The sequence below is a fragment of the Anomaloglossus baeobatrachus genome, chromosome 2 (assembly GCF_048569485.1).
Source record: "Anomaloglossus baeobatrachus isolate aAnoBae1 chromosome 2, aAnoBae1.hap1, whole genome shotgun sequence".
Lineage (NCBI taxonomy): Eukaryota > Metazoa > Chordata > Amphibia > Anura > Aromobatidae > Anomaloglossus > Anomaloglossus baeobatrachus.
The window spans coordinates 221341609-221361524 of record NC_134354.1 but is presented as its reverse complement, the minus strand read 5'-3'; the positions used below and the strand labels follow the sequence as shown (position 1 = coordinate 221361524).

At 47.8% G+C, this 19916-nt stretch overlaps 1 protein-coding gene across 1 annotated transcript; it reads left to right on the top strand.

The window, feature by feature from the left end:
- The first annotated feature begins 2467 nt into the window (after window positions 1–2467).
- On the top strand, window positions 2468–19435 carry LOC142289719 (uncharacterized). The gene is made up of 5 exons (XM_075333645.1): window positions 2468–2564; window positions 8697–8820; window positions 10071–10119; window positions 15793–15885; window positions 19326–19435. The coding sequence occupies exons 2-5, from the start codon at window positions 8698–8700 to the stop codon at window positions 19394–19396; spliced, it is 336 nt and encodes a 111-aa protein (XP_075189760.1). The 5' UTR covers window positions 2468–2564; window position 8697; the 3' UTR covers window positions 19397–19435.
- The last annotated feature ends 481 nt before the right edge of the window (window positions 19436–19916 follow it).

Genomic DNA, 19916 nt, shown 5'->3' with positions numbered 1-19916 from the left:
CCTCGCCATCCGGTCCTGCCGATCCCGAACCCCGAACGCTGACTATCTGCCATCCCGTCAGTCCGTACCATCTCTGATCCCTGTGGTGACCCGTCCTCTCGCTCCATCGGTTCCGGACTCTACCTGACAACATCTTGGCCTCCGAACCTGAGCTCCGTCACCCGGACTACCATCAGTGACTCCGTGGTCCCAGGGACTTCTACATTCCACTATTTTGCACGGACTATCCTGCTACCTGTAGTGCTCCGGCTACCGGACCCCTTGCCTTCATTAAGGAGTTCGGCCCAGTGGATCCACCTCCTGGGTCTGCCGGTCCACCTGGCCCTAACACAGTGAGGGAAAGAGAGACACACCGAGATAGATAGAGCCAGACAGAGAGATAGACACACAGAGCCAGACAGAGATAGACAGGGAAAGAGACAGATACACAGTGACAGACAGACAGTAAAAGACAGACAGAGACTGGGAGACAGTTACTAGTAAACTATATAAATGTGGTATCACTGTATTTGTACTGACCTGAAGAATAGAACTGTCTTATCACTTTTATGACAATGTGAACGGTGTAAAAAAAACCAACAAAAGTGCTGTTTCTTCATGATTCTCTCTCACAATAAGGCTGCTTTCACACATCCGATTTTTGCAATGCGGCACAATCCGGCACTTTGCAGGAAAATTGCAACCGTTTTTTTTTTGCTGCCGGTTGCATTTTTCCTGCACAGACTTTAATTAGTGCTGCATTGTGCCGCATGGGCTTGCGTTCCGTCCGTTTTTTGCCGCATACGGCAGATTTAGCCAATGCGGCGGCCGGATGGAACGTAGCCTCGCACCGTTTTTTGTGCGGCAAAAAAAAACGCATCGCGCCACATCCGGCCGATGCGGTGCATTTTCCAATGCATCCCTATGGATGCCGGATGCGGCAAAAACCGCATCCGGCCGCCGCATGCGGTTTTTGCCACTGCGCATGCTCAGTAGTATGCCGCAAGCGGCAAAAACCGGACGGGCCGCATTTAAAAAACGTATGCAAAGGATGCGGTGTTTTCACCGCATCCGTTGCATAGGTTGCACAGCCGTATTGAGCCGCACCGCTCAAACCGGATGTGTGAAAGCAGCCTAAGTGGAATAGAAAGAGATCACAAAATATTATGTGGCCCAAGATGGTACCAATACAAAATCTAACTGATCCCCTCAAAAAACAAGCCCTCACATGACCGGTCAGGGGTTTCCAGATTGGAGTGCAGGTTGGGAAAGCTGCGGCCAATCTGTGCACCAAGGTCTGTACTCAGACCGTCATACATACATGTCTGAACAGGGCCTTATCTGATTGCCTAGCTATAGGATCGATCATCAATATCAGATCGATGGTGGTCTGTCTCAGTAAAGGGACAGAGCTTCTGATGATCGGTTATTAATATCAGATCAGTGGTGGTCTCAATTACAGGTATGGGACAGAGCTTCTGATGATCAGTTATTAATATCAGATCAGTGGTGGTCTCAATCACAGGTATGGGACAGATCTTCTGATCAGTTATCAATATCAGATCAGTGGTGGTCTCAATCACAGGTATGGGACAGAGCTTCTGATCAGTTATCAATATCAGATCAGTGGTGGTCTCAATCACAGGTATGGGACAGAGCTTCTGATGATCAGTTATTAATATCAGATCAGTGGTGGTCTCAATCACAGGTATGGGACAGAGCTTCTGATGATCAGTTATTAATATCAGATCAGTGGTGGTCTCAATCACAGGTATGGGACAGAGCTTCTGATCGGTTATCAATATCAGATCAGTGGTGGTCTCAATCACTGGTATGGGACAGAGCTTGATACCATTCATGGACCCCATCCAATCACCTGATCAGGGGAGATGTCGGGAGTCCCTGCTAACCTATCTTAAAGAAAGGACTTTTAAAAGTAAAAAAAAAAAAAACTAACAAAAAGTAAACTAAAAATATCTGAAAATTAAGTTATATTATAACCTTTAATTATAGCCCATATACATTTGCATAATCCAGCCACTAAAACATAAAGCATCTCCATCTATTAATAAGCAGCTGGAGGTTAATGACTTCCTATCTCTATATTCTTTTGAGATTCCCATAAGCGAAGAGCTCAGCTCTACAGGAACGCTCCATTCGAACCACGTGTATCACTGCAGTCTCAGTGTCATAACGCGCATGCTCCGTGACCTACACCTCCGTGTGATTGAAATCTTCCGGGTTCACCAATAACACGCTCTTCTGTCGCGCATGCGTTATAGATATACTACGCCCGGGTCTCGCTTCAATTCCAGTACTGCGCATGCTCACTGTAAACTTTTCCTATTCCTCTGAATTAAATAAAATTAATACTTTAGCGAAACTACTTTATTTGTTGTAAAAATATAATTAGAATATCGACAACATAGGTTTTCTTAGAATTTAAACTGGTGTTTGTATTTGACCTTTGACCTCGGCGGTCCCTGCGTGTTTGCTGTGGAAACCCCGCACCTCGCTCTCTCTTTCCCTCTCGGAGTCGGAGAACAGGAGCGTGCACATCGTTTCGTGTCTTTCACAGACTTAAAGTGAGTGGATGATGGGGGTCGCTGCTCGCCCCAAAGTGATGGGTCTTTAGGAGGAGGGGGGGAGGGGGGGGGCGCAGGAGCTGAGGTAATATAGACTTGGGGGGCACAGACTATCGTCTTTACCCCTGTATACCCGGAGCCTGCTGGGCAGTGTACCCTGTGTGGTGGCCATCCTCTCCCCCTGTATACACGGAGCCTGCTGGGCAGTGTGCCCTGTGTGGCGGTCATCCTCTACCCCTGTATACACGGAGCCTGCTGGGCAGTGTACCCTGTGTGGCCGCCGTCCTCTACCCCTGTATACACGGAGCCTGCTGGGCAGTGTGCCCTGTGTGGTGGCCATCCTCTCCCCCTGTATACACGGAGCCTGCTGGGCAGTGTGCCCTGTGTGGCGGTCATCCTCTACCCCTGTATACACGGAGCCTGCTGGGCAGTGTGCCCTGTGTGGTGGCCGTCCTCTACCCCTGTATACACGGAGCCTGCTGGGCAGTGTGCCCTGTGTGGCGGTCATCCTCTACCCCTGTATACACGGAGCCTGCTGGGCAGTGTGCCCTGTGTGGTGGCCGTCCTCTACCCCTGTATACACGGAGCCTGCTGGGCAGTGTGCCCTGTGTGGCCGCCGTCCTCTACCCCTGTATACACGGAGCCTGCTGGGCAGGGTGCCCTGTGTGGCCGCCGTCCTCTACCCCTGTATACACGGAGCCTGCTGGGCAGGGTGCCCTGTGTGGCCGCCGTCCTCTACCCCTGTATACACGGAGCCTGCTGGGCAGTGTACCCTGTGTGGCCGCCATCCTCTACCCCTGTATACACAGCCTGCTGGGCAGTGTACCCTGTGTGGCCGCCGTCCTCTACCCCTGTATACACGGAGCCTGCTGGGCAGTGTACCCTGTGTTGCGGTCATCCTCTACCCCTGTATACACGGAGCCTGCTGGGCAGTGTACCCTGTGTGGCTGCCATCCTCTCATCTGTATACACGGAGCCTGCTGGGCAGTGTACCCTGTGTGGCCGCCGTCCTCTACCCCTGTATACACGGAGCCTGCTGGGCAGTGTACCCTGTGTGGTGGCCGTCCTCTACCCCTGTATACACGGAGCCTGCTGGGCAGTGTACCCTGTGTGGCCGCCGTCCTCTACCCCTGTATACACGGAGCCTGCTGGGCAGTGTACCCTGTGTGGCCGCCGTCCTCTACCCCTGTATACACGGAGCCTGCTGGGCAGGGTGCCCTGTGTGGCCGCCGTCCTCTCATCTGTATACACGGAGCCTGCTGGGCAGTGTGCCCTGTGTGGCGGTCATCCTCTACCCCTGTATACATGGAGCCTGCTGGGCAGTGTACCCTGTGTGGCCGCCATCCTCTACCCCTGTATACACGGAGCCTGCTGGGCAGTGTACCCTGTGTGGCTGCCGTCCTCTACCCCTGTATACACGGAGCCTGCTGGGCAGTGTGCCCTGTGTGGTGGCCGTCCTCTACCCCTGTATACACGGAGCCTGCTGGGCAGTGTGCCCTGTGTGGTGGCCGTCCTCTACCCCTGTATACACGGAGCCTGCTGGGCAGTGTGCCCTGTGTGGCGGTCATCCTCTACCCCTGTATACACGGAGCCTGCTGGGCAGTGTACCCTGTGTGGCCGCCGTCCTCTCATCTGTATACACGAAGCCTGCTGGGCAGAGTGCCATGTGTGGCTGCCGTCCTCTACCCCTGTATACACGGAGCCTGCTGGGCAGTGTACCCTGTGTGGCCGCCGTCCTCTACCCCTGTATACACGGAGCCTGCTGGGCAGTGTACCCTGTGTGGTGGCCGTCCTCTACCCCTGTATACACGGAGCCTGCTGGGCAGTGTACCCTGTGTGGAGGCCATCCTCTACCCCTGTATACACGGAGCCTGCTGGGCAGTGTGCCCTGTGTGGCCGCCGTCCTCTACCCCTGTATACACGGAGCCTGCTGGGCAGGGTGCCCTGTGTGGCCGCCGTCCTCTACCCCTGTATACACGGAGCCTGCTGGGCAGGGTGCCCTGTGTGGCCGCCGTCCTCTACCCCTGTATACACGGAGCCTGCTGGGCAGGGTGCCCTGTGTGGCCGCCGTCTTCTACCCCTGTATACACGGAGCCTGCTGGGCAGTGTACCCTGTGTGGCCGCCATCCTCTACCCCTGTATACACAGCCTGCTGGGCAGTGTACCCTGTGTGGCCGCCGTCCTCTACCCCTGTATACACGGAGCCTGCTGGGCAGTGTACCCTGTGTTGCGGTCATCCTCTACCCCTGTATACACGGAGCCTGCTGGGCAGTGTACCCTGTGTTGCGGTCATCCTCTACCCCTGTATACACGGAGCCTGCTGGGCAGTGTACCCTGTGTGGCTGCCATCCTCTCATCTGTATACACGGAGCCTGCTGGGCAGTGTACCCTGTGTGGCCGCCGTCCTCTACCCCTGTATACACGGAGCCTGCTGGGCAGTGTACCCTGTGTGGTGGCCGTCCTCTACCCCTGTATACACGGAGCCTGCTGGGCAGTGTACCCTGTGTGGCCGCCGTCCTCTACCCCTGTATACACGGAGCCTGCTGGGCAGTGTACCCTGTGTGGCCGCCGTCCTCTACCCCTGTATACACGGAGCCTGCTGGGCAGGGTGCCCTGTGTGGCCGCCGTCCTCTCATCTGTATACACGGAGCCTGCTGGGCAGTGTGCCCTGTGTGGCGGTCATCCTCTACCCCTGTATACATGGAGCCTGCTGGGCAGTGTACCCTGTGTGGCTGCCGTCCTCTCATCTGTATACACTGAGCCTGCTGGGCAGAGTGCCATGTGTGGCTGCCGTCCTCTACCCCTGTATACACGGAGCCTGCTGGGCAGGGTGCCCTGTGTGGCCGCCGTCCTCTACCCCTGTATACACGGAGCCTGCTGGGCAGTGTACCCTGTGTGGCCGCCGTCCTCTACCCCTGTATACACGGAGCCTACTGGGCAGTGTACCCTGTGTGGCCGCCGTCCTCTACCCCTGTATACACGGAGCCTGCTGGGCAGTGTACCCTGTGTGGCTGCCGTTCTCTACCCCTGTATACACGGAGCCTGCTGGGCAGAGTGCCATGTGTGGCTGCCGTCCTCTACCCCTGTATACACGGAGCCTGCTGGGCAGAGTGCCCTGTGTGGTGGCCATCCTGTACACCCCTGTATATATGGAGCCTGCTGTGCATGCTGCCCTATGTGGCCGCCATCCTCTACCCCTGTATACCTGGAGCGTGCTGGGCAGAGTGCCTTGTGTGGCTGCCATTCTGTATACCCCTGCATATATGGAGCCTGCTGTGCAGGGTGCCCTGTGTGGCGGCCATCCTCGTGGTTACGCTTGCCTGAAAAAATTGGAATCTAATAGGAAACTATAATATCGTGGACGTGGGTGACGCCAGGGTGGCAGACTGGTCGTATGGCCACAGGCTAGCCCAGATCGTGCATTACAAAGGGTTAATCCCGACTCTGCTACTTGCCACCATTGCTGTGCACTTACAGATTGCCAGGGGGGTCTCACAACTCCACCGTTCCTGAAAAAAAATCCACAATTCTGGCTCTTTGATTATTTTCCTCATAATGCTGTCTACTGATCAGACTAATTTATTTAATGTTTTTATAAATCAGTTTTTCGAACGCATGAATTCCAAATGTGCATTTTTGTTTTTTTTTTTATTATTTTTTTTTAACTGGATAAAAGGGGGTGGGGGGTGATTTGAACTTGTGAAAAGAAAATAAATTATATTTATTTTTTTCACTAGTTTTTAGTCACCTTAGGGGCTTGAATCTGTTATCATCTGATAGCTATATATCGTTCTATATATAGGAATGTCACTATTACTGTATGTAGCAGAAATCAGTCTCCTTTGAATGCCAGTCATGGGCTGCTTTTCCCAGGAGAACCGCCATGGCAGGCACAGGGGTCTTCAGCATACCTGGCTGTCACGGCAACCCATTGGCGTCTGATGATCGCATTGCTGGAGCGCTGATGAGGGCTTAGGCTGCTTTCACACTACGTTTTTTTAAACATGCGTCCTGAACGTTTTTTTTGCTGCAAAAGCAGATCCTGTTTTTCCAAAGAGAAACGCATGTGTTATTTTACAGGATCCTGTCACTTGAAATTGTGGGTGGGTATTGGAGTCATGTGATAGGGAGTCAGTGCAACTGAATGTGATAGACTGGAAATTCAGACGTTGGGAGTTGGAGTGAGAGAGAGACACACACGCGCAGGCACTACCGCCCCCATCATCACAGCACACACGCAGACACTACCTGAGTGACGTCACCCCTGACAGCACGACTCACTTCAGTTGCTGTGTGGAGCTCATAGCGAGCAGCGGTGTTCTACGGCCGCTACTGTCAGCTTCATGTAGCAGAGCTGAAAGCGTCATGGGACCTCATGTGGATTACGCCAGACCTGGAGGGGTATTTGGGGATTTTAATAAAGTGGTGAAATAGGGTGGTTTTTTGTCTTTTATTTCAAACAAAGGATTTTTTCAGGTGTATGTGTTTTATTTACTTTCACTTACAGGTTGATCATTAGGGGTGTCTCATAGATGCCTGCCATGATTAACCTAGGACTTAGTGGCAGCTATGGGCTGCCGTTAACTCCTTATTACCCTGATTGCCACCGCACCAGGGCAATTCTGGATGAGCCAAGTAGAGTCCCGGGACGGTCGCATCTAATGGATGCAGCAATTTCGGGCGGCTGCTGGCTGATATTTTTAGGCTGGGGAGCTCCCCATCCTGAGTATACCAGCCTTCAGCCGTGTGGCTTTATTTTGGCTGATATCAAAATTGGGGGGACTGCACGTCGTTTTTTTTTTATTTATTTATTTTTTTATTTATTGTACTGCACGATATAGACCCGCTCACCGGCGGCTGTGATTGGTTGCAGTGAGCTGTCACTCAGCGTGGGGGCGTGTCTGACTGCAACCAATCTTAGGCGCCGGTGGGCGGGGGGAAGCAGGGAATATGAGATGGAATAATGAGCGGCTGGCATTTTCAAAAGAGGAGAAGCCGCCAGAGCAGTGTGACAGCCGTGCAGCACCGCGCCGGTGATCGGTGAGAGGGAGAGAGACATTGTGATCACGCCAGGCTAGTTTCTGCCCAACAGGATCCTGTCTATCAGCATGGCAGTGCAGTATAGTCAGGATCCAGTGGCAAACAGTATTTGGACGCAGCTCAAAAACGCTACAAGTAGCGTTTTTGAAGAATGTTAACATACTGCAACTCAGTGGATCCTCACTATACCGCATGCAAACGCATGTTGACGCGCGTCCATTGCAAATACATTGAAATTAAAACATATTTGCACTGGATCCACTTTTCCTGCAAAAAAAACGTTCAGGACGTATGTTAAAAAAACAGTGTGAAAGCAGCCTTAGAACAGCGCCCCTCTCATGCTCGTGTAACCCAATGACAGTGGCATTTAACAGGTTAATAGCTCTGCTCTACCTACTGCTGAATATCCCAGCCATCCTTTGCAGATGCTGCCAGGCAGTTTTCTAGCGGCCTCTGAACATTGTTTTGGCCATTGGACTAGGATGTGTGAATTGATTTGCACCAACTCCAGTCAGCATTGCTCATCTCACGGCACCTAAGAAATGACATTTTTGGGATCCTAGTTGTCCCCGGACCCCACTGCTAGTGATGATCCAGCAACTGTAGGTAATGGTGCAGCCATGGCTCCAGTAATGTCTTATTACATCAGTTTGCAGGAGCTGCATATTTTCGATATCACAGTAGTATGTTATATGGCACTGAGTGGTTAGATGAATACTACATGGGGTAAATGCATGGCCACGTGTTGTAGCATCTAGGCCGCTACCGTTTAGAGAACAGGCTCTTCACCTTAAATATAGCCAGTGTTTTCATGTACAATGCATTTAAGAGTTTTTAAAGGAATTTTCTGGGTGAAGTAAAAAAGTTGTAAGAGGCATCTGTTCATTGAACATTGTACAACTGTGTAATATAAACACTGTTAGGATTCCTCTGTGCAACTGTTGTCATGCAGTTTGCTCACTAGGGGGTCACTTACCAATTCTTTCTCATTTACTTCTCTCCATAAAGCCTAGACACTCCCTTTAACTTAAGTCACTGTTTGCCAGTAATTAAATGTATTTTACTATAATTTCATGCTCATTGGTATTGCAGAATGCGTTACGTGGCCGCTTACCTGCTTGCCACCCTCGGTGGTAACAGCAGTCCATCAGCAAAGGACCTTAAGAAAATCTTGTCCAGTGTTGGAATTGATGCTGATGATGAACGCGTCAACAAGGTCAGTGAAACCCAACGTTTTGGTGGTGTCTGATGATAAGTCACTGGACTCCTCATTACACGGCCTCGATACCCCCGGAGCGTGCCCTGTAAGGTGCCTGCAGCATGGCCAGTGTTAGGTTAGAGATTGGAGTCTGCGCTACCTATTGCCAGTCTATGTATTTTCTGGGCATATTCAAACGGTGCGGTTGGGCCACTATATTACTACAAATGGTGGCAGTCTTAGATGGTTAGAGCTCATGTAAAATATGGGGGTGACTCCACTGTAAATCCACAACTAAATCTCCAGTGATCCATTTCTGCTTTCTGTTCAGGATTCTCGTGGGGGGATGTTTCGCTTTCAGATTAAGGACTTTGTGTGGAAGTGTGTCTCTTAGGCTACTTTCACACTTGCGTTGGACGGCTTCCGTAGCATTGCGTTGTGTGACGGATGCAACAAATGCATTGCATACAGTGGCACAACGGATTCTACGGATCGTACAAAACAACGGAATTTACAGTTTTACCGGCAGCAGACTATTGTGAATGATCAGCTGATCGTTCTCAATAGCCGGCGGCCGGGCGCTCAGCTGAGCGCTGTCACTTGCCGGCGGCCGGGCGCTCAGCTGAGCACTGTCACTTGCCGGCGGCCGGGCATTCCGGCGGGCGGGCGCTCAGCTGAGCGATGTCACTTGCCGGCGGCCGGGCATTCCGGCGGGCGTGCGCTCAGCTGAGCGCTGTCACTTGCCGGTGGCCGGGCATGCGCTCAGCTGAGCGCTGTCACTTGCCGGCGGGCGGGCGCTCAGCTGAGCGCTGTCACTTGCCGGCCAGCAGGCGGGCGCTCAGCTGAACGTCCAGCCACCGCGAGACAAAATAAAGTTTGTGATTTAAAAAAAAAAAAGAGCATGCGCAGTGAAATCCTGAGGATTCCGCTGCTCAAAAAAAGTTACATGCTGCGTTCCTTCCGCTGGGCGGAAGCAACGGAGCGTCGCCCAGCGGAAGCAACGCAGGTCCTTTTGGCACAATATGTCATCCATACAAGTCTATGGGAAACAGCGGATTCCGCTGTTTTCCGAAAGGGCGGATTGTAACGGAAGGAAAACAACGCAAGTGTGAAAGTACCCTAAGTCACACTAGTGGGACTGCTGTTGGGAATAGCAGCTGTATTCTCTTGTGCAAATAAGTAATATATGGCTTTCAGTGGTATTGAGGGTCACAGTTATCCCCCCCATCTAATGAACATAATTTAGAATAATGTTTTGGTTTTTATAGGTGGTGTCTGAACTTGGTGGGAAAAACCTAAATGATCTGATCAATTCAGGTAAGCAGGACTTATACTGGTATCACTGTAGTAACATGGCTTGGTGAGGAAGGGGAATATTTTTTTACATAGTGCTTATACAATGACTTAGGTAATGTATCGCCCACCCAGTCATCTGAAGTGGGGACACTCGCTAAGGCACTTCTGTTTAGATTTCCTTCACACAATTTGGCATAATTTCTAAACAATTGAAGAAGAGGAAAAAAAAGTTTCAAGCAAGTCCTATAGAGAGATCTTTATGGGGAAAAATGCCTTTAGGCTTTGTGCGCACTAGAAATGTGAAGTTTCTCAAGAAAATTTCTTGAGAAACTTCTGGGAGTGGAAGGTTTCCGGACCTCCGGGAAAAAATCTGCACACAAAATCCGCGGTAAATCCGCATGCGGATTAGCCGCAATTTTCCCGCAGGTTGTTCCCTGCGGATTTTGCAGGCTGTACTGCAGAAATCCGCAGGTAGCTGCGGAAAAGAATTGACATGCTCATTTTCTCAAGAAATTTTCTCAAGAAAATCTTCTCAAGGAAATTTCTTGAGAAAAATCCGCAGTGTGCGCACAGCTATTTTTTTTTCTCATAGGATTTGCTGGGAAATGTCTGCACAAAGATTGCAGACATTTCTCAAGAAATTTCCGCAGCAAATCCGCGGGTAAATCCGCGGGTAAAACGGCCTAGGGCGCACATAGCCTTAGGGCAGCGCTGGTTCATTCTGCGCCCTGTGTATGGAGAGCGGCGAATGTATCAACGCCCCTCTCACACTGACTTATTCCCGATTGCAGTGTTAAAACAGCAGTAGGGGAATAAGACCCTTTAAAAGACCACTGATTTTATGCAAAACGGCAGTTGTTAAGGTCAGGCCAGTCACATCTGCAAATTGCAAACGGGTGCAAGAGCAGCCTGTATGCTATTAAGAGCATGCTGCGTTTTCTTTCTGTTGTTTCATGGGCCCAGGGTCTGAGTGAAAATAGCCCATGTGAACAAGCACAAAGGCCAACATTTTGACAGTGTGCAATACATTTTTCACATGGACCTCACGCCGACAACAGATAAAAACGACATTATTTTGCGCTTGCAGGCTTCACTTCATAATTCACTTGTAGACTTTATCTGCTTAATGGAAAATAACGTACATTTACCTGATTGTGGGCATGATCACTAGTGGTGAGCAAGTGCCACCATGCTCGGGTACCCATAATGAGCAATTGGATGCTTGGATATGACTCAAGTACCCGAATAAAATGAAAGACAATGGGGGACTCTAGCATTTTTCTGGTAAACCTTCTGGGGAAAAAAGCTTGAGTCCTGCATATACTAGAGTCGTGCCCATCCGAGCATAGTAATGATAATCTCTAATGTCCACGTGTAGAGAACGCTCAGCAGCTGAGCTTCCTCCACAAGCATTTGATAACAGCCAATCGATGCTGTTAACTATTTAAACACGTCAATCTATAGCAGTGGAGTTTTAATGGAATGCTTGCCCATGGCTCAAATGTGAGGGCCGATTGTTTATAATGAGAACTGGAAACTTGCTGAACACTTCCAGTTGCCACTTTGGCACTTTTGTCAAGCTCAGCTTGGAACCAAAATCGTTGCTATATACTATAATATAGTATTAAACACGTCACCAGTTTTCTAAGTAAATATATCTTTAAAGGTGCTATTAACATGAAATTCTCATCAGAGTTGTGTAATAATGAGAAATGGCACAGGGAAAAAGAATTGAACACCTGCAAGTAGAGGTACAAACAGCCATGGAAAGCCATGACACCAGCTGAAATCCATCAGTAATTAGAAAGCAATCCTGCCACTTAGTGTAAAATATCAGCTGATTCAACTGATGGCCAATAAAAAGGTGTATCATTACTAAGGTGCCACATAAGAAACATCTCATGATGAGTAAAAGCAATCTGCTGTCTCATGACCTTCACAGCCTTAGACCTTGTGCGCACACTGTAGTTTTACCCGCGGTTTTGCTGCAGAAATTTCTTGAGAAATGTTTGTAATCTTTCTGCAGACATGTCCCAGCAAAACCTATGGGAAAAAAAAAAATAGCTGTGCGCACAGTGCGTTTTTTTCTCAAGAAAATTCTTTCTGCAGAATTTCTTGAGAAAATTTCTTGAGAAAATGTGCATGTCACTTCTATTCCGCAGGTACCTGCCGTATTTCACTCCATTCACTGTAATGTAATCGCGAAATACCGCAGGTATACCGCAGGCAGCAAATGATGTGCGGTATACCCTCGGTTTAGCTGCGGTTTACCTGCGGTAATGTTCATCACTGCCTTCGTTTTGCAGGGAAGTGATGTCATTATGACAGGAAGAGGAAGCCATGTACAGAGTATACACACACACACACACACACACATCAGACACATATATATAGAATACACACACATCACACACACATACACGGACATGTAGAATGTACATACAAATCAAACGTGCATATAAAAAAAACCGCGGGCTCCGCTGTATTCTTACCGTCCAGCTGAGGTAAACACACAGCGGTGGCCCAATATTCTCAGACTGGGAAGGTCGAGGGACAGGGTTAATGCCCTCCCCCCGCTCCCGCAGCCGAGAATATCAGCCCGCAGCTGCCCCGGGACTGTCTCATCCAATTATGCGGCAGTCCCGGAGTGTCCCCGGCTCCTCCAGATTGCCGTGGTGCGGTGGCAATCAGGGTAATAATGAGTTAAATGGCAGCGGATCGCTGCCATTTAAGTCCAAGCTTAATCATGGCAGCGTCTGAGACAGCGTTCATGATTAACCTGTAAGTAAAGTGAATAAACACACACACCGAAAAATCCTTGATTTTAAATAAGACAAAAATCCCCCTCTTTCACCATTTTATTCCCAACACACAGCTTCGGCGTAATCAACCAAGGTCCCACGACGCTTGCATCCAGCCGCGACTGACACTATACAGAATGCAGCCTCGTAACGAGCCTGCAGAGGTAACCATAGGCCATTTCCCACGGTCGGTGATGTGAACACTATCGCTTGGGAGAACTGCAGCGTGTGCTCACAGGGACTCTCTATCTAGCTATCCATTATCTATCTATCTATATCAGAAAGAAATAACCTTTTTTTTTTTTTTCCTCTTTTTCAACATGCTTTATTTATAAAAAAAAAAAAAACCGCAGGGACCAACCTGCGGCAAAACCGTATGCGTTTTTCCCGCTGTCTTGGTGCGTTTTTTTTACCGCAGATGCGGTAATATTCAACTCCCAGAAGTTTTTCAAGAAATTTTCTTGAGAAAAATCACTTTTCTAGTGCGCACATAGCCTTATTGTTGCAAAGCGCACTGATGGCTTTAACTTCAGAAGAATTTCTAAACTACTGAAGGCTCCAGTGACCATAATTCAGAACATCATGTCGCCATAAACCGGCCATGACCAGGTGCCCCCCCCCCCCGCACAAGATTTCAGACAGGAGGGTAAAGAATTAGCAGAAGAGTTGTCCAATTGGAAAGGACCACCTGTGAAGACCTACAGAAACACATGGAATCAGAAGGTACTATGTTAGAAAGAAAACAATAATGCACTCAACCTTCATGGCCTGCATGTCACCACACAAGACTCCATTGCTGAACAAAAATCATGCTCAAGAGAGTTTTAAAGTTTGCTCAACAACATTTAGACAAGCCTATTAAATACTGGGAGAATATAGTCTGGTCAGATGAGACCAAAATTGAATTCTTTAGATGCCATAATAGACGCAATGTTTGAAGGCTAAAAGGCACCTGTATATCACCTCAAAACCACCATACCAATAGTGAAGTTTGGAGGTGGGAACATTATGATGTGAGGCTATTTTTCAGGATACTGCACTAGCAATCTTCATATAATTGAAGGAAGGATGAAGTGACAAATGTAGCCAGACATTCTTGATAATTTGCTGCCATCTACCAGGATAATAAAGATGAAACAGATCAAGACAATGACCCCAAACACAGCCATGGAAGCTGTCAATTAGTTTCAGAGAAGGGAAAATAAAGCTACTAGAATGGCCCAGCCAATTACCTGAGCTGAGACAGCAAACAAAAAAAATCTTCATTTTCTCATGATTGTGGTGTGCTCCTATCTTTTGCTCTACTAATTACCTGAGCTGAATCCAATACAAAATGTATGGAAAGGAACTAAAGCTCCGAATTCATAGGAGCCTCCAGGATTTGAAGAGTGGTTATATGGAAGGCTGGGCCAAAATCACTCTGAGCAATGAAAGGGACTAGTTTCTCCATACAGGAGGCGTCTTGAAGCTGTCATCACCACCAACAAAATAAATTTCAGGAAGAGTGTTCAATACTTTTTCCCTGTCTCATTTCTCATTCTTATAAATCACTATATGGTTTGGTATCTTTGCCTGTGTCGACTGGATGGTTTGCTAATGGCATCTGGTGGGACATTCATGTAAATAGCACCTTTATAAATATATTTCCTTAGAAAATTGGTGACGTGTTCAAAACTTTATTCACCCACTGCGTAGTGTCAGCAATCAGAGGATCACAGGATCAAGTTCACTGAGGGAACCGAAACGTAAAGGAAAAAGTTTAAAAAAATATTAAACTTCAATTCTACCCTCCTCTTTTTCCCCAAATAAAAATGAGCATTTCATATTGCCCTCTTTTGTAAAATTTGAGTTACTTAAATTTACCAGTATTTTCTATTTGAAAATAAATGGCGTCTTTCTAAACAACTTGTACCCTCAATAAAACAAGCCCCCTTATGTTTGTTGATGTGGGGAAAAAAGTTATGGGGCTCTTAGGGGTACTTCTCACATAGCGAGATCGCTGCTGAGTCACGGTTTTTGTGACGCAGCAGTGACCTCATTAGCGATCTTGCTGTGTGTGACACTAAGCAGCGACCTGACCCCTGCTGTGAAATCGCTGATCGTTACACACAGTGCTGGTTCATTTTTTTTTGGACGTTGCTCTCCTGCTGTGAAGCACACATCGCTGTGTTTGACAGCGAGAGAGCAACGATCTGAATGTGCAGGGAGCCGGCGTCTGGCAGGCTGCGGTAAGCTGTAACCAAGGTAAATATCGGGTAACCAAGCGAAGCGCTTTGCTTGGTTACCCGATATTTACCTTGGTTATTAGCGTACGCCACTCTCAGGCTGCCAGTGCTGGCTCCCTGCTCCCTGCACACGTAGCCAGAGTACACATCGGGTAAATAAGCAAAGCCGTTTGCTTATTAACCCGATGTGTACTTTGGCTACGAGTGCAGGGAGCCAGAGCTTAAGTGGTGTGCGCTGGTAACCAGGGTAAATATCGGGTAACCAAGCGAAGTGCTTTGCTTGGTTACCCGATATTTACCTTAGTTACCAAGTGCAGCATCGCTTCCACGCGTCGCTGGGGGCTGGTCGCTGGTGAGATCTGCCTGATTGACAGCTCACCAGCGACCATGTAGCGACACACCAGCGATCCTGTCCAGGTCATATTGTGGTCGGAATCGCTGGTACGTTGTTTAGTGAGACGGTACCCTTAGAAGAAAGGGAACAAAAGCCCAGTCTTATCAGCTTGTATTATCCTGCTGCAGCATTTTTTTTTTAACATAAAAGGGAAAAGGTCAAACTATGTAGAACGCTGTGCGTGTATTCAGCCCGGTGTTCTCATTTGTTTGCTTACTTATGTCAGATGATCCCTGGAGATGGCTTTACAATTGACTTTCTTTATTTTTGTCAGGCCTTTCCAAGCTTTGTTCTGTCCCATCTGGAGGCGCTGTGGCTGCTGCTCCTGCATCTGCTGCTCCAGCTGCTGGCGGAGCTGCCGCAACAGGTAAGATGATTAAAGGTGGTGTTCAGGCATCGAGTATTGGTGATCTGTCACAGCTGTTTACACCCTTGGCTGGATGTAAAAAATGAATGGAGCCAGAACAGCACAGCTCTGCAATGTATCACCTGCTGGCAAGAACTGCAGATCAGCTGTTACTGTGGCTTCAGCACACGCTTCTTGGCAGAAACTTTAATTTAGGGTGCATAAAGTATATTGTACTTTTTTTTTTTTTAAATCAGGTTCATTTTTATTAACTACCATGGTTACATAATACAAATAATATAGTTGTTTTCTGGCAAAAACCATACCGAGACAAAGGAACACAGAAACAGCACCTAAGCCGAATGTGTGAAACGGCCCTTTTCGCCGGATTCAGCGCATGCCAGTACAGTGTATACAGTACAATGGCAGCGTGGCAACTTCCGGCTCACATGCTCCAGTCACATGACAGCATGTGACTGGCGCTTGTCGCGCTGCCATTGTACTGTATACACTATACACTATACTGGCGTGCGCCGAATCCGGTAATCTGGCGTAAAGCCAGATGTGTGAAACAGGCCTAAGTGATACAGTATACAGTGCACCTGCAGTTCATACCCAACAGCCAAGTAGGTCCCGTATTAGCTATTCCAGTTCAATATAATATACTACCCCTAACATGAAATATCCCACATCATTTTCAGCAACCATATACATTCCAGATATGCAATACTTCCCTGCTTCAGTATACCATTAACCAGTTATGAGGATAAGGCTTCCCATACTGTCCTGTAGCAGCGCCGAGGAGGGAAGGCCCAGAGCATCTAGCCACGTCCCCCAAATTGTATAGAATTTCTTCAGTGAATTTCTTTTAAGGCATACCCCCTTCTCCAACCAAAGTATAGCGTTGACTCTCTACACCGATGGCCGGAGCAGCCGGATCCAACCAGTGATAAACCAACGGTTTCCTGGACTGATATAAGAGTTGCGTGATACCTATCATCACTGGCAAGCTGAAATCCCCCTCCAGGAGACCCAGGATGCATGTAACTGGACTTGGTTGTATGTAGTCTTATACTGAAAACCTGCTCAATCAAAGCCAATACTGCCCTACAATATGCTTCAATATTCCCAGAGGACACATCATATGCAACAGGTCAGCATTCTCCCACCCACACCTAGGACAAAAGTCATCCGACCTGACCCCCAACTTATGTAATAGACTGGGTGTCCTGTACATCCTTTGCAGCGATTTTCAGAGACAGACAAGTCTGGAGTCTAGAAGTAAAAAGGAGACTGGACAAAAAGCGCAAATAGGGTCTTAAGTGGTAAAAAAAAACCCAATAAGAATATGGGAAAAACTCACCTATAGGGGTCGTGCCAGTCACAACTCCTATATTAGCACAGTCGCAAGGTGAAACGGCTGCAGCCCCGAGAGGATTAGAAATCGTGGTGGTTAGGAGAAACGGGTGTCATGAGGCACTTATCACCAAATCCAGGAGGCAGATAATGTTAAGCCATGTCTTTCATTCACAAAGATGATACAGGTCTACACGTTTCAAGGGTCACAGCCCCCTTCCTCAGGACAAATATCAGTGACCAGATAATGCCATTGGCATGATACACGTTTCTCCTGACAACCATGGAGTCTGAGACAGGATGTCATCCCATTGCTCATCTGTCATATGTCCTACATGTCTCTCCCAATTCTCTGTAGTTTGTAGTGGGAATTTGTTGCGATATCTAGGTAGCATCGCTGTATATAACCTATAGATAACACAATAGGAGCGGTCAGTGAGGGTGTGATTCCGCTCTATACTAATACCCGCATGGCGTGTCTGTGTCTCTTGGGCGTACCGGAGTTGTAGGTACTGATAGAAGGAACTATGGGTTATCCCATATTCAGCCTGATGCTGATCAGAAGTTTTAAGTATGTTATGCTGAAGTATTTGAGACACCAAATGCACACCCCTGTCCACCCACATTCTGTTTCTGCATCTCTAATGGTCCATGGTTATGCCATAAGGGCCAGTGCTCTGTTGTTACCGATATTCCCAAGTATATTGGAATTTAATTACTACATTTCGAAAATGGTTAAAGGGGTTTTCCAGTGTCAGAGATTCCCAGGCTGTGATTTGTTTTAAAATAAATAAAAATACAACCTGTACTTTACTCCCCTGTCCCAGGTCCAGGGCTGAGTCTTCTGCTATGGTCTGCAGCACTGACGTCATATTGACAGCACTGCAGCTAATAATTGAGCTCAGGGATTAGATGCAGCTCAGTCAACGTGATGTCAGTGGTGTGGAAAATAGTGGACACCAGGAGGAGCCCCTGTGTAGACTCAGCCATGGACCTGGGAAGGGTGAGTAAAGCTCCATTTGTGATTTTAAATGTAACTGCAGCCGGGATAGTGGGGGTGGGCTTTGAAACCAGAATACCTTTTATGTACACACATCTTAGATACCTGCGTACCCTCAGCAAGTTTACAAAAGCAGAGACCATTCAGGAAACTGGTATATTTTCCTTTTGGCTTTTTTGTAATTTAATTTTTAAATAGTGAGCGGCTTCAAGGTGGAACCCACCTAAGGAATGAACATGCTGCTACTTTTTTGTTTCCTGAATTTCGAAGGCTGAAGCAATTAAAAAGTCACGAAACAGAATTTTTGCACAGCAATGTCGTTTTTACATTGCTGAGCAGGTTTTCATTCTATGTAGCACTTTGCGCTTTTTCCGTCTGAAAATGGCGTTCTCTGCACATAACAGATTTGTCTTCAGACAGACAAGGGCTTCATTTTTATCTAACGTTTCATGATTTGTGGTGGAGTTCTTCAGCCATAAATCTCATGTTAGGGCCCTTTTTAAATGCTATGCACAGCTGATATTCATGTAGTTTATATGAAATGGGTTTCTAATTGTGTGCTTATTAGTGTCAGCCCTATGGGTGATGAATGGCGCAGCACCGCTCCATGAGAACTCACTGCAGTTGAATGGGACTCTGGAACCCTTTTTGTAGTGATCGTTGGGGGTCCCAACAGTGCAGCTCACAGGAAGATGTGATGTGGATAGGAGATAAATCTGCGAATGATAGTGCTGATCTACCACTAGATGGCGCCTACTGCAAACTGTTATACATTGTCCTCTATGATAAGGCAGCATGCAGTATGTGGGGATATGGAGCGCCGTCCAATATAAAGACAGGAATAATGAACTGGCAATCACTTTGCTTACCTGAATCTAACCTGTATTTAGTAAACATTTTAAGTTGTCTATATATCCGGTTTCATCTCTACATGAAGTTCTAGTTGCACGTGTTCAGTTTTCTTCACTCCATTTCATACAACCATGTCCAGCTTTGATGTGTGCTTTTAGCATATAAGTGATGTTACGTCATTGTTATCCTGTTATGCGAGTGCGATAGAATCCAAATTTTCATCTAAACTTCACAATATCTTTTATCCCAACAGAAAAGAAAGAAGAAGAAAAGGAAGAATCTGAAGAGTCTGATGAAGACATGGGATTTGGACTTTTTGATTAAATATCTGTAAAAAATACAATAAAGCAACGTTCCATCAGACATGCTGACTGGTCCACTACTGACATAAAGTGTAACCACATCCACAACTTGACTGTCTTCCCATTTTCTGCAGAGCAGTACTAAATAACAATAACTTTGTTAGACTAATACATGATAAGTAGATGATCCCTGGAAAACCAGCAGAACACGGCACCTCTGTGTATGGAGTGCTCCAATACTTTCTTCGGCGCTCCATTGGGAGACCCAGACGATTGGGTGTATAGCTACTGCCTCCGGAGGCCACACAAAGCATTACACTAAAAAGTGTAAGGCCCCTCCCCTTCTGGCTATACACCCCCAGTGGGATCACTGGCTCACCAGTTTTCTGCTTTGTGCGAAGGAGGTCAGACATCCACGCATAGCTCCACTGTTTAGTCAGCAGTAGCTGCTGACTATATCGGATGGAAGAAAAGAGGGCCCATATAGGGCCCCCAGCATGCTCCCTTCTCACCCCGCTTGTGGTTTGTAAGGTTGAGGTACC

Coding starts and splice junctions, on each gene's coding strand:
- LOC142289719 (XM_075333645.1), top strand. CDS start 8,698: ATGCGTTACGTGGCCGCTTACCTGCTTGCCACCCTCGGTGGTAACAGC. Junction 8,821..10,070: donor ATGATGAACGCGTCAACAAG/GTCAGTGAAACC, acceptor TGGTTTTTATAG/GTGGTGTCTGAACTTGGTGG. Junction 15,886..19,325: donor TGGCGGAGCTGCCGCAACAG/GTAAGATGATTA, acceptor TTATCCCAACAG/AAAAGAAAGAAGAAGAAAAG.